Below are 13,779 nucleotides of genomic sequence, written 5' to 3' on the forward strand. Positions count from 1 at the left end.
CTTACATTTCAGTTTCACTCATTTTAACTTCTCCCTTCAATTAACTTGTATTTCCAACTGAAATTCATTTTGAATCAGCAAACTGGAAGTTTTTATTTAAAACAGCAGTTATAAAATGTTTCAGTGGTGCCTGTTTTAAAATATTTGAAAATCTGTGCTGAAGCCTTTTCTTTCTTACAGGCAACTTTGTTTTGAAAATTTGCCTTTTTCAGTTAGAAATTAAAAGTTTCCTTGGGAAACTCATGTTTAATTATGAAAGGTATCATTGTCAACATTGAGTGGATGGAGACGCCCATTTAGTTGCTTGCACAGGTGACTGGTGCCATTGAAGGTGTCCTCAGGTATCTCACTTGACCTTGTGCTGCCACTGCATGGGCGGGAGCATGCATAGGTGCTCTGCCATACCTTACAGCCCATGGCAGATGTCTCAAATACCCCACGGCAGCTCATTTGACACCACCTTGCACAACTGAATTTAGCCCAGAGAAACTGAGTCACAGAAGATTGATGGTTGAGATTTCACCAGTGTGAGCTGATGGGTACATGATTTCTGTTTTTCCAGCCTGTGATAATTTAGACAACTCACAATTTCATTTCTTAGCCTAGTAAGCTGTTTGAAGGTACATAGAGCTTCCGGTGTTCAGCTTTTCTGAAAATAGTTCTGTAGCTGCTTTGCAATGGGAGGGATTAGGAAAAAAAGCAGATGGCAAATCATTTGCCCCATTTGACTTGATTGCATTTGTGTGATGCCACTGAATGTACAGCCTGTGTATCCTCCTCTGATCTCATGTTCTACCTACAATGAAACTCTTTTCCTGTGCTGTTAGCACATTTGAGCAGAGGTCTGTATCTCCTAAGGTCTCTTCCCACCTAAATCATTCTATGATTTAAGTTCATGATTGCCACTACACTTAAAAAAAATTATGCTTATTATGTCTGCTAAGAGGGAGATCACTTAATTTGCTTTCGTGCATAGCATTTTAATTTTGTCCCTTCTTCTGTTGCTAGATGTACTAAAAAACAGTAATTTTTTTTCTAAGGTCTGTACATTGTTCTGTTCTTCTACCTTGTCATGGTTCTCCTCTTTTGGTTTCCTAGCTGAGTATATAATCAAAGACTATTAATAGACATCTTCTATATCTAGATGTATCTAGCCTCTTGTCATTTTAACTGTTCTTTATGTATTTTTAGAGGTTCAGCTTCCTCATTAAAGATTCCTAAAGAAAGTAATCTGTACTTGAATAAGAGGGAAGATCTCAGTGAAGAAATACAAGCAAAAAGTGAGAAATTAAATAGTTGAATTTTTCAGTGGAGGTCCATGAAATTCTTATGAAACCTGTATTGACGTTTTTCCTATTCAGTCATGTGAGAAAGGGCATGGAAGAGTAAGGTGACAGAGTTTTCTGGTAATAGGAGATTTGTGAGGGTAGTAAAAAAAAATGTTAATTACTAAGATTACAGAAGTATCATCAGTGCTGATTGATACGGTGATAAAATGACCAGAGAAGCTTAATGTTGATAATGAGGTGATACATGTGGGGAAACCGGTCCTGACTCAGATGCTCAATGGTGGGTTCTGAAGAAACTGTTCTCTCTCAGAAGAGAGATCTTGGAATTGTAGTAGGTAATTTTCTGTAACCATCAACTCAGTGTGCAGACACAGTCAAACAAGTAAATAGAACAGTAGGGATTAGTAGGAAAGGAGCATTAAAAATAGCATAAAGAGTGTAGAAGAGAAAATAATTGTGCCACTCTTAATCCATGGTAGACATACCTTCAAAGTACTGAGGGCAGGCCTGGCTTTCTAACCTGGAATAGATAGAAAAAATATAGAGGTGGACAATAAGAAGGATTAAGTATAGTTTCTGTATAAAGAACAGCAGGATAGATTAGGAGTCTTTAATCCAGAGGTCTGTAAAAGCAGAAGTATATAGAGAGGGATGTGGTTGTTCACTTCCTCTCCCATTCAAAAAGTAGGTAAGCCAAGTTCTGCTGTGGTATTTTTGGTTCTGTCACTTTACATGAAGCCAACACAGTACTTGTATACTCTCTATAATGCAGCCAAGGATAATAAGCTTCTGAATATTGAGCAGATATCTTCATTGTTCTGTGAGTAATGACTAGGAATAGCTGAACTTCTTTGTTTAGTTTTGAATCCAGGGGAGAAAAGAGAAATGCCGCTGGTAGAACGTGGTATTCACTACTGGCAGTGGGTGGAAGCATGGCCCGTTATGGTTACGAGGAAGATGAATCTTGAAAACATATGGATTTACATCTTGGCAAAAACATTCATTAATGTGAAAAAGTAGTTGAAACGGTGTGCAAAATATGAAACTCCAGGAACCTTGCCTTTTCTTTTTTAATGACCTGAGATCTTTGTTTTGTCAGCAGAGGAAGTAAACTACTGCCCTTTTTTGGCTTTGCATAGCTCTTTGCAAAGAAGCCAAATAATTGTTCCACTGAAAATCCAGTGTTACTACAACATTACTGTTTATCAGAGGCAGAAATGTGAGGCATCATGTTTGCTTAATAATTTATGATCTCAGAATTTGCCCACAAAGGGATCTCAGTTCTTATTTGTTGGAAGTCAAGACGTAAGCAAGTACTCATCACAAAACTGACTGTGTTCAGTTTTGGGCCCCTCACTACAAAAAGGACATTGAATTACTTGAGCGTGTCCAGAGGAGGGCAACAAAGCTGGTGAAGGGTCTGGAGCACAGGTCTTATGAGGAGTGGCTGAGGGAACTGGGGTTGTTTAGTCTAGAGAAGAGGAGGCTGAGGGGAGACCTCATCGCCCTCTACAACTACCTGAAAGGAGGTTGCAGAGAGCTGGGGATGAGTCTCTTCAACCAAGTAACAAGTGATAAGACAAACAGTAATGGCCTCAAGCTGCACCAGGGAAGGTTTGGATTAGATATTAGGAAGTATTTCTTTCCAGAAGGGCTTGTTGGGTGTTGGAATGGTCTGCCCAGGGCAGTGGTGGAGTCCCCATCCCTGGAGGCGTTTAAGAGTAGGACTGACATAGCACTTAGGGATATGGTGTAGTTGAGAATGGTCAGTGTGAGGTTAATGGTTGGACTAGATGATCTTCAAGGTCTTTTCCAACTTAGATGATTCTGTGATTCTATGAAATATGATCATTTTTTGAGTGAGATAAAGTACACTAATACTGGCTATGTAGTCATTATATAATGGTCAAGACAAAAAATTCTGTATAATCCAAGCATAGCATAATTAGGTGGCTTCTAGTATTGCATGTACCTTGGCAGATGCAAGATTGTATTACTTTATCAAACAAGTCCCTCTGATCATTCTTCAAGCTGAATGGAGATGCTAACACACTTCAGTATTATGCACTGATGTGGTGCTACCAAAAAAACCGCCAGAAAGCACCAATACACCAAGGCATTCCCTTTAATTGTGCATGTTATCCTGTCAACCTAAATTTAACTGTTTCACTTTAACAGGTTCTCACTTGTAAATCAACAGTACAAGGCTTATTTATACTACCTTTCAGCAAGATCCCACCTTCCTACATCTCTTTAAGACATTTATGGATGAACAATGTTATGTTCAACACAGTTCATATTTACCGTATCTGTTCCGATTCTGGATGTCTCTCCTCCTCATTCTCAGAGTTGGTTTCTTAAATTCCTGAAATAGCCCTTAGTTTCCCCACAATTAAGTGGTCTGCCTTTAGCTACCTGTTAAGGTGATCAGGTTTGTATCCAGAGGGACATTGTGTGTGGATACCTCTGAAGCTCAGCAACATCTGGAGCAGATTGGACACACAGTTTGTTAACTCCATTTCACCGAGGGGCTGAGTGTGCTACCTGAACAGGCATTTGATTCCTGCAGACATATTCTTGAGGGTAGGAGAACCAAATGGTTTGTTTCAAGTCCTGCTGCCCTAGTCACTGGGTCCTCAAGGCTAGATTCTTGTTTTCACTGAAACTGGTTTATCACAGCAGGCAGCAGATGGCCAGTTGGAACAGGATGCTTTTTTCCCTGGTCAAATACATACAGAGAGCACATTGGTGGTGCTTACAGCATATAAAGAATAAATGAAAGATCTGCCCTACTCCCAGACAAAGCAGGAGGAAAACAGGCCAATGGGCCCCTTTTTTTCCTCTTTTCTCTGTAAAGTAGAAGAGTGCAATAGAAAAGTGCAAAAAAAGTTAGCTTCTTGGTAGTCACGCTTGGAGAACACAGTCCATACAGATCACTCAGAGATGGTGTGTAGGAGAAGTCATCCTAACGAAAATTCTTGAAAGGTGAGCCAAATACGTCTCCCTCACATACATATGAAAAAGTTAGCCACAGCTGCTTCTGCAACAGCAACAGAAGTTTCACTGAGAATGAAGAGGACTGGAAGGAGAAAGCAGATAAACATCCAGAGAACAGCAGCAGTAAATTAGGAAAAATGTGTTTCTGGAGATGTCTATTAAAAGGAAATCTGTGGCTCACCTGGTAAACCAATAACAAAGAGGATGAGATTGAGAGGTTCTGGAGAGTGCTGAGAACATCAGGAGGTCTCTCATCTTGGGGAGATAAAAGTTAAATCTACCAGTACTAATCTTTCTAACTGAAGAAATGTGTTTTCTGAGGATGGGTAGCTTGCATGACTCCTGTTCCACAGGTAGATCACCTTTCAGAGAAGGGTGTGTCCTTATTTCAATAGGATTTACCTATTGGAGGTAACATAAAATAATATAAGGTAATATAAAATTCTTCTCTGTATAGATATTGCAATGTACCAAGTATCTTCTTATGAAGTTCCTTCTCAGAATAACAGGTGCCCATGTATATGTTCATACATGAATATTTGTGTATGTGTATATATGTGTTTAAATCAGTTACATAGGCAGCTCTCAGTATCTTTTATTTTGCAGTTTAACTTCTTCAGTAGGAGTTGATCTCAATAGTCATAAAAATACCATGCAAATGCAGTTCGTTCTTTTTTTCATATACCAAAGTTCCTGTTCTTTCAAATAATGTACAAGCTTTATGCTTAATTTTGGCTCATTTTTCTTGATCACAGTTTGCCAGCATCTTTTTCATTCTGGAGAGCCGAGTATTTAGAACTGGGTGTGTTTTTAAAGATGATATATTTCCTAGAAGGTTTTTTGGACAGACTCTGAAACACTGGTGGGTGTCTAGTAAGTTATAATGTATTTAAGAGAGTAGTGAATATTCTCCAGTGCCTCACTTCACAGCATGTCCTGCCTGCCCTCACCTGTCGAACCCAGAAGTTACTGGCATTGTAGCAGAACCAGCAGGACACAATACATGTTTTCACCTCATTACTCCAGTTCACAGTCCAGAATATTAGTTAAGCCAACAATGAAGGTGACTTTATGTGAAGACCTCAGACTGAGAACTGAGAAGCTAGTGCACCAGGGGACATGCTTTTCTGCTGACTGTGCTATGGAAGGTGATAATGTCCAGCACAGGGAGTGGGCAGACTGATAAAGGCAATACCATCTTCAAATGCCACAGCTTAATTATCCATAAAGTGTCTGCCAGAGCATGTGCTTATGTGGAGTGTGTCTTCGGTGCGTGAATAAATCTAATAATTTTCCCAGTGTGTCATGATACCAACATTCAGGGAACACAAAATCACATGGGACAATTTTTTCTTCTCACATATGGCAATAATGCCATGTTTTCTTTCTAGTGTCACTCATAGCTCTTTCAGCTCTACAGTTTTCCAGATATCTCCCGCTCTCTGCTGAATCACTGCTTTATGGACAACTGTTTCCCAGGACATGCGGTTCTGTTCTGAGTGCTGCAAACCCCCGTGTGTGTGTGGGGCTCTCTGCAAATGGGTGGAGAGCCAGGAGCCGAGTGTGGCAGCAGGGCTAGCAGTGCAGGGGTCTCTCCCGCCCCCAGGTGAGGCCACCAAAGCAAGCCTTGCAAGGCAACCCTTGCAAACCAGCACGTGTTGACTGTGGTTGTGGGACATTTGGGTGGTGGTTGTAGTTCAGTGGAGCAGGCTTCTGGGTAAGTGGAAGGGAGGAGACCTAATTTTTTTTAGTACCATAGGCTACTTTTGCAGTGCTGTGTACTAGCAGGAGAGAGGCTGATGCAGACATCAAGACTTGCCCACACTCACCCTTGCACCATTTTAATTCAATCAGTCTGAAATGATATACTTATTTAGTATCAAAGTGATAGTGTACAGTGTACCTGAGTTAGGACCATTCTCTTGCCATGCTGCCTTGATTAAATGCACACACACTCCCTAGACAAAGGTACCACCTGTAGCATTATTGAGTGCTTCCCCTTGACTGGTGTACAAAATGACATGGCAGGCCTGTCAGGGAATGCCTGTTCCTTCACTGGCTGGTGAAATGATACTTTTGAGAGTTCAGGAATAGAGGTGATGATGGAAGACACGCAGCAATTCATCCTTCTTCCCCAAAAGATTGACGTCATACAGTCAATTTCTGTTATTGAGATAAAGATGTTATATAAAAGTTTTAGATAAATTATAACATTTATTCCAAATGAGAAAGAATTTGTGATACCCCGTAAGGAAGTTGGGGTCTGATTACACCAGCATATCTCCAAATCCACGTTTTGTCCAGTTTGCATACACATAAGTGATAATAAATGGTGCAAAGAAGTGGAGATCCATGCCATTCATTTTGTTTTTATAAGCCAGCAGCTGTGAAAGCCCATCATAGCTTTTTAAGTAGTTGCTAGAAGAGTATGTTATTTTTAAACTTTTGAGTCCCTATAAATCAAAGCATGTTTTACCTGGAAGTTCTATAAGTAAATGTAAAAAAGTGTTCTTTCTATGGGAAATCACTATTTCCTTTTTTATGAATCATTTTGTTAAATTAGGAAAACCTTGCTAAAAAAGTCCTCATATGATGATAGTCTGTGAATGATGTAAAATATAATTTAGGGTTTTTTTTAAGGTGAATGACTTTTTCATTGTTTTATTGCTAATAGCAAATGCATTTCAAAATCAAAGTAACTTGTTAGAATCCACATCTTTACACTGCTACTGAAATTGTGTTTTGATTTCTTTGACATGATCCCTGATTGCTGTGAGAAGAATCAGTTCAGTATTTTTGTTCTTAGATTCCCCCTCCTTTGTCTTGCAGCTACTTGTGGCAGATTCCATTAACAATTGCAGTAGGAAATACGAGCCACATCTCATCAGAGGCAATTATATGGGTGTCTAACAAATCAGGTAAAAATAAACTTTCCTCCCAGTGGAATCTCATAAAGCATACTTGTGTTTTCCTCGACTGTTTCTTTGGAATTGATCCTAGATAATTGTTTAGTTGCTCTGCACCCAGTTTTAGCTACTTGAAATGAATTACAAAAAAAGGAGAGTTGGGAAGGGAGGGAGGAGGAATGAAAGATGAGCAACAAGCCAGATTTATAATTATTGCAGAAGTTAGACAGTATAATGAAAAGCTGTGTACCTAAGTGCTAAGTATTTTATATTTAGCAACACATATCAAATCATTGATGAATGCAATTCACTGTATTGATTGGTGAAAGTTAAATGTAATATTTTTATAGCAAAGCGTCTGATGAGTATGACTTAGTAAATGCAAAGTATTTAGAATTCTGGCATTTTTAACTCCGATTCATAGTCTGAACCAGGGCAAAGAAATGTTTACTGTCATCAAAAAGTTTCCTTATTGATCTATGTGAAAGTATTTCTTCTCTCTATTAGATAACCAGATGCTGGACCTCAAAAGTGCTTTATTCTGCTTACTACGTATTTTCTTCCTCCTCAGTTCCTACATGGTCATAATAGTTGTTGTCCTGAGGACAGCTAGGGCTAGATACCAGAGAGTTTTTATCACCCAAAAAAGAATCCCACCATAGAAATTTGAAATATTTTTCTATTTCCTTAGCAGTTCATGCTACATCAGCTGACAGTTTTGGACTGAAATTGAAGAGAGTGGGGGAAGAGATGTGGAGACTTGAGTAGAACGATTATATGGAAGGGAAAAGAAGGATCCATGCATCCCCTCGACACATGGGCTGTAGAGGGAGAACTGATCCCTTCTTGTAAAATTAGAAAGGTATAGAGATTTCCCTCTGATAGAAATTTAACTGAAGAGAGGAAAGAGTCAAACCAGTGTGAGCCTGTGTTTCTTTCCTTTTTTTTCTCTTTCATAAGACACTAAAATATAATAGTCACATAGAGCTTAGTAACCAGCAGGAATAGAAATGAATGGTGCATGATCAGTGGAAATCTGAGTATCCCAACATTCTAGTGGTATAAAGTATGTGTTTCTTTGCCCTGATCGTTTGCAACCTATCAGAATGTAACATGTTTTATGCTGTTCCAGTGATATAATGATCTAGAAATGTACCTGGGACCAGGGCACTTTTCATACCTGGGAAACGTACTCTAGTCAGAGCATACAGATGCTGCCTCACTTTGCAGAAATATATTTCATTGGTCATACTTTTTAATATTAACAACTCTGGAATACTTCAAAACCTGTTTGCACTTCCACAGTCTGCCTTATTGACCTGCTCTACTTTTGTCCTTTAGAGTTTGACTGAACTCTCATTGAAGTTAATAGAAAGATTCCCATTGACTTCAGAGAGAGTTGATCATCTCATCTCATCTCATTAGATTGTACATTCATGCCTCGTCCCCTTCACTCCTGCCTTGAAAGTTCAGTATATCACTATTACGTGCACAGTTGCTTCCTCATTGCCTTTTACTTGCAGAGTGCTGTGGAGGAACAAGTCCATAAAACCACTACCCACTCCTTTGAGATCTACTGCTCCTATTGGAATGTCTTCAAGAAATCAACAAATTAATGATGGCCAGTGTGAGCAATGATTTTGGGGTGGCTGCTATATAGAAATTAAAGAGGAACCTTTCTGAGTCATCAGTTTCCTGTGTAGTGAATCAATGCCACTGTGATCTATTGTCATTATCCTTGTCCTTCCTCATTACTTACTCACTCACTTGCTGTGCCTCATTGAAAATGAGACTGCAAACTTATGACTACAACAAGGATGTCCTCTTGCTTCTGTTTATTGTTGTCTAGATCAGCTGGAGAATTCCTCAACATAAAAAAGTCAGTAAGAACATCCCTGGATGTACTCAAAGTATGATTCATTGTACGTGCGGTTATGTATTGGGGTTGGTATAGATGATTTTGTGATACTCCTGGAGATTTTCTGAAGCTGGTGTGTTTGTTTCATGGAGATGTGGGAGGGATTCTGAGACTGGAAAGGACAGTTTCTGGGATTGATTCTTGTGGACAGGAAGAGTCCTGAAGACTTTCTGTTGTGCGGAGGACACGGTTTCAAGTGTTGTCCCAGTGAGTAGTCTGGAGGTGAAACAAACTACTCCAGAGTATATTTGGAAGATTGAGAATAGTCACATTGTTCTTCAAGTGAGTGTAATGGAATGTGGATACTCAAATCAAATTTGGAGGAAATGCTGTTCACGGGGATGGTTTCCATACCCTCTTTAGGAAGGAGCGGGTGTTTCCTTCTTGTTGACTAAACTCTGCTAAAGAAGCTTCCAGTGTAACCTGAAGAGTGGATAGGAGCTGTTGAACAGCTGTCTGTCATGTAATACTGATCACATACCTCATTTCAGCTGACAATAGTGAAGAGGGTCCAAGTTAATGGCTACCATTATGCTTTCTTGGCATATGACTTAAATTTTTCAATAAAATTAACCTTGTCTTTGTGTTATCTGAAAGAAATGAAACCATGGCAGTTTTGAAATAGCTACATATATTGCCATCAAGAAATATTCCTTTTCTGTGGTAGTTTAAATAACAATTTCCCAGGGGAGTACATCCCCTACCTTACACTAGAGTTCACCAGGGATGTTTATTTGCTGATGGAAGAGTCTCTTCATGTATATCCATAAGGACAAGAGAGAATTACTGAGTTTTGCATCCTCTTTGCTGCTGTGTTTGTGACCTCATCAAGGTATTGTAGGATGCCAGTTGGCATTTTCATGAGCAAGGGATAAGTGACTGCTGTCCAGTCTTGTAAGAGCCACTAAGATGCCTGCGTTGCTGCTCTCTACTCATCCTGGCCATGTCTGGTTACATACTAGAGATAGTGAGGCATGCCAGTTGGTGATTGTTCAATATGCTGAACAGGATTAGTTCAGATAATTGCACATCATCCCAACTGCTGGCAACAGAGCTCATTCTGTCCACTCCTCACAACACCAAGGTGAAAAGACACACTGGAAATTAGAACTATGCAGTGTCTTTTGGAGATGTAATTCATTGTCCTTTAAACAAATCCTGTAGAGAGAACAGTGCCAGGCCTTGGCAACTTGTCTGACAAAGTACATAATCTATAAGATGTTTCATATTCACCTGTTTGTGGAAAGTATGTAGTCATAGTTTTGGAAGGTTTTCATTTTGCAAGTGCTTCTGCCAGTCTTCTCCTTACCCAGTGAGCCATAGCATTTATGTAACCATTTTTCTACTCATCACTTCATATACTAGCCATCAGATGATCCTTTTACTGGGTCAGTTTGTCTGGGCATGTGAAATGGAGCACTCTCTTTTGCTCTCAGGATGCTGCACACAGATATGTCACTACCACCTTTTTCCCCTGTTCATTCCCCATAGCCGTGGATGAGGCTGTTGTGCTTCAGGTGACTGACAGCTATTAAACATCTGAAAACTAAACCAGTCACAAAGGAGGCATCTCATGCTTAACCTTCCTATCCATGCTGAGGTCAGAGACATCACACTAAGATGACTGCAGTGCTCTTTGTGCTGCAGTCTTGCAGGTCTGCTGAATGATAGATTTCACTGGCACTGTGGAAGTCATTGGTGTTACAAACTTCTGCTCTGTCACAGATCCAAGGCTTGTTTCTGTTTTTCCTAGATAAGCTGCCCCATTTGTGGTTGCTGTAATGATGTATGAACATAATGTCCACAGTGTTTTGGGATCAGCCCAAAATCAGTAGTGGGTAAAAAGTCAAGGACAGCTTTGAACTCAACCTGTCCCCACAAGATGACTGCCTAGCAGGGCTTGTGGGAAGGTGTTGGTGATTGCCACTGAAGACATACTAAGTGTGGAAGCACAGGCTCACCTGACATGTTTCTGCAAATCCTGGAGAAGTCACCTTAACCTCAAGTGTGGATGTTTAGCTAGCATGCATTCCAAAAAGGTGAGCCAGGTTTTGGACAAAGACATAACTTCTTGTTCCCTGGGCATGATTGTTCTGGTGCTCAGGCTCCAAGTAGAAAACATCTCCATGTGTCTTGGCAAGTGCTTCTGAACTGACTGATACAGCTTTAGAGTCTGCCTTCCTGCCCTTTCCATCCCCACCTCCTATACCTAGACTGATTTGTTATGTCCCAGGGAAATATTCCTCTGATGGACTTCCCTGTCTCTGGTAGAGTGACTCTCATTCAGATCCCTCTTAGCATCTCCACAGGATTGCCATGACATGGGGGAAAGAAAGTTCAACAGGGCAATTGCCTTCCAAACAGCAAGTTCCAACTTACTATATTATGCCACCTCCTGCTAGATAATCTCTACTTTAACTGTAAGCCTCTTGACAGCCTGGTTCTCCTCCACAAAGTGTTTTGTAGAAGACAGCTGCTTCTGAGCTGGGGTTTGCTGGCTGCCCACTGGGGAATAGAGCATTAATGCAGCATTAGAAAAATACCCTTTCTTTTCCTTTCTGAAACTCAGCTGCTGAGCTTGACTTGTGTTGCTTCCAGACTCCACTCTTTTATCTTTAAAAAGCAAGAGGAAGGGAAGCAGTGTGAAGTAAAATAAATATATAGGTCCTGCTTTACAACTTTAGTCAGCCATAGTGAGGACCAGGAATACAAGACCTGCAATCCTGGGATGATTTTGACAGTCTGAGCAGAATCACTCCTCTTATCCCAACAGATGAGCAAAGATCCTAACAGAAGACTGCTGCTTGCATTGTGTATCACCTTAGACATTAGCAGTTTCATTATATAGGAATGTTAATGGATGGAAAGGTAGTCTGAGGAAAGAGTATGTGAGACAGAACATGATCATATTTACTGATGTGCTCCATTTATTGTGCTCTTCACTATACCAAAACATTTTTTTCCAACATGGAGCTACGGCAACATTGCAAGTGAGATGAAGAGAACTTCTGATTTTCCTTCCACCTGTATGAAAATTTCTTGCAAAAAAATTTGCAGAATTTAGTTAAAGTCAGTATCTTTCCACAAAATACTGTAATTGTGATGAAATTCCTCATGAAATGCTTTTTTGTCAGAGGAATTTCACTTGCTGTTGTTGGCATGAAATTGTGCTACTCTCGTGAAGTTATTTTTGCAGAAAAATGGAGTCAGTTCTCCCAGTAGGATTCTACCAGCATAAAGCAATTTCCTAGTACTCTAGTGGTGGTATAAAATGAAGAGTTAAAATAACAACTGTGAGACTGAACACTTGAAACGGTAGTAGAACTGTGTTTAGCCCACGCTCTTGTCATCATTGGAGTAGTGTCTTGCAGAGGGGTGCCCTTTGCCCAGACCTGCCTCACAAGGAGCTCATGTTGCTGTGCGGAGGAGCAGGCTTCCATCATTCCTGCTGGTTTTGATGGAGTTGAGGTTGCTCAAGAGCTGGGAGAGCTCAGAACTTTAAGCCACATGCAGTTAGCACCAGCTGGAGGACTGTCTCACACTTCCAGAGCAGAGAAAATGAGAATCAGACCCTAACTGATTTTTTTACTTCAAAACAAATGTCATAAAATTTAACCGTTTCCTCCTAAATGTCTCCTATATGTATGTGGCAAAACTGGAAGTTTCAGAATGGTGTTATTTTCTGAGGCATCCAGACAAAACATCACCATGGAAAAACACTTTCTGATGGAAGAAGATTACAAAAATTTCCCTTTAATCTCAAATTACAACTGTATATATATTTTAGATTGAATTTTAAGAGGTGAACTAAAACCATCAAAGATGGATTTCTTCCCAGATTAAATCTTTGTTGTTGTTTAGAAAGTCATGAATGGTTTAATAGAGAGTTTAACACTGAAGTTGACTACCTTTTGCCTAACTATAATACTTCTAACAGGAAACTAATAAATGTGTTTGTGGTAAGTGGAGAAATTGCCCAAGTGTATAGAAATTTTCATTGCTGTAATCACCAAAAGAAAGAATTTCTTTTATAGGAAGGCATGAGAATCAACAGACTCAAACATCAAATTCCAGAAAATTATATAGAACTATAGGAAGCACATGCATCAGTCAGTCCCATAAAATAACCACCTGCTTATATGATCTGGAAAGGTGTGAAAGATTCTTGTCCTGTATTTCAGGAGAAGGTCAACACATGAGTGGTCTTATTGAAGAATAATAGCAAGGGGTTATGGTTGGATTTAAACTGACTCAAACAGCAATAGTGCCATTGAGCTTTGAAAAGATACTGCTCTCCATTAAAGCAATATGTGTTGGAGGTGTTGCACAGCTGTTACTTGTGAAATAGGTTATTTTGAATTTGTCATATTTGACTGGCAAGTATCATTCGGTACTCTTATTAAAGGATAAGTAATTTCCTCACTTCAGAGACCAAAATTTATTACAAATACTCAAACAAGAAAAAATGTATGTAGTTTTTTTATTACATCTGATTTTGAAAATTTCTATTCAATGTATTTATTTACCCAGATATTGATTCATGAGTGCTCATAGCCGATTTGATATGCTTTTAGGTATCATAGAGGTGCAGGGATTAACCAGTTACAAGTAGCTACTTGCAGCTTGTGGCATTTAAAGGTTAGTTTGAAACAGAAAAGCATGGGTGGAA

The 13,779-nt window shown here is 39.6% G+C and overlaps 1 protein-coding gene across 1 annotated transcript in view; it reads left to right on the forward strand.

The window, feature by feature from the left end:
* Window positions 1-13,779, forward strand: part of TRHDE (thyrotropin releasing hormone degrading enzyme) — a 225,038-nt gene that overhangs the window by 157,166 nt on the left and 54,093 nt on the right. The window contains exon 10 of the mRNA XM_074870583.1: window positions 7,116-7,204. Coding sequence (XP_074726684.1) covers window positions 7,116-7,204 — 89 coding nt within the window. The remainder of the gene's footprint in view (window positions 1-7,115; window positions 7,205-13,779) is intronic.

Source organism: Strix uralensis, chromosome 5 (assembly GCF_047716275.1).
Source record: "Strix uralensis isolate ZFMK-TIS-50842 chromosome 5, bStrUra1, whole genome shotgun sequence".
Classification (NCBI taxonomy): Eukaryota; Metazoa; Chordata; class Aves; order Strigiformes; family Strigidae; genus Strix; species Strix uralensis.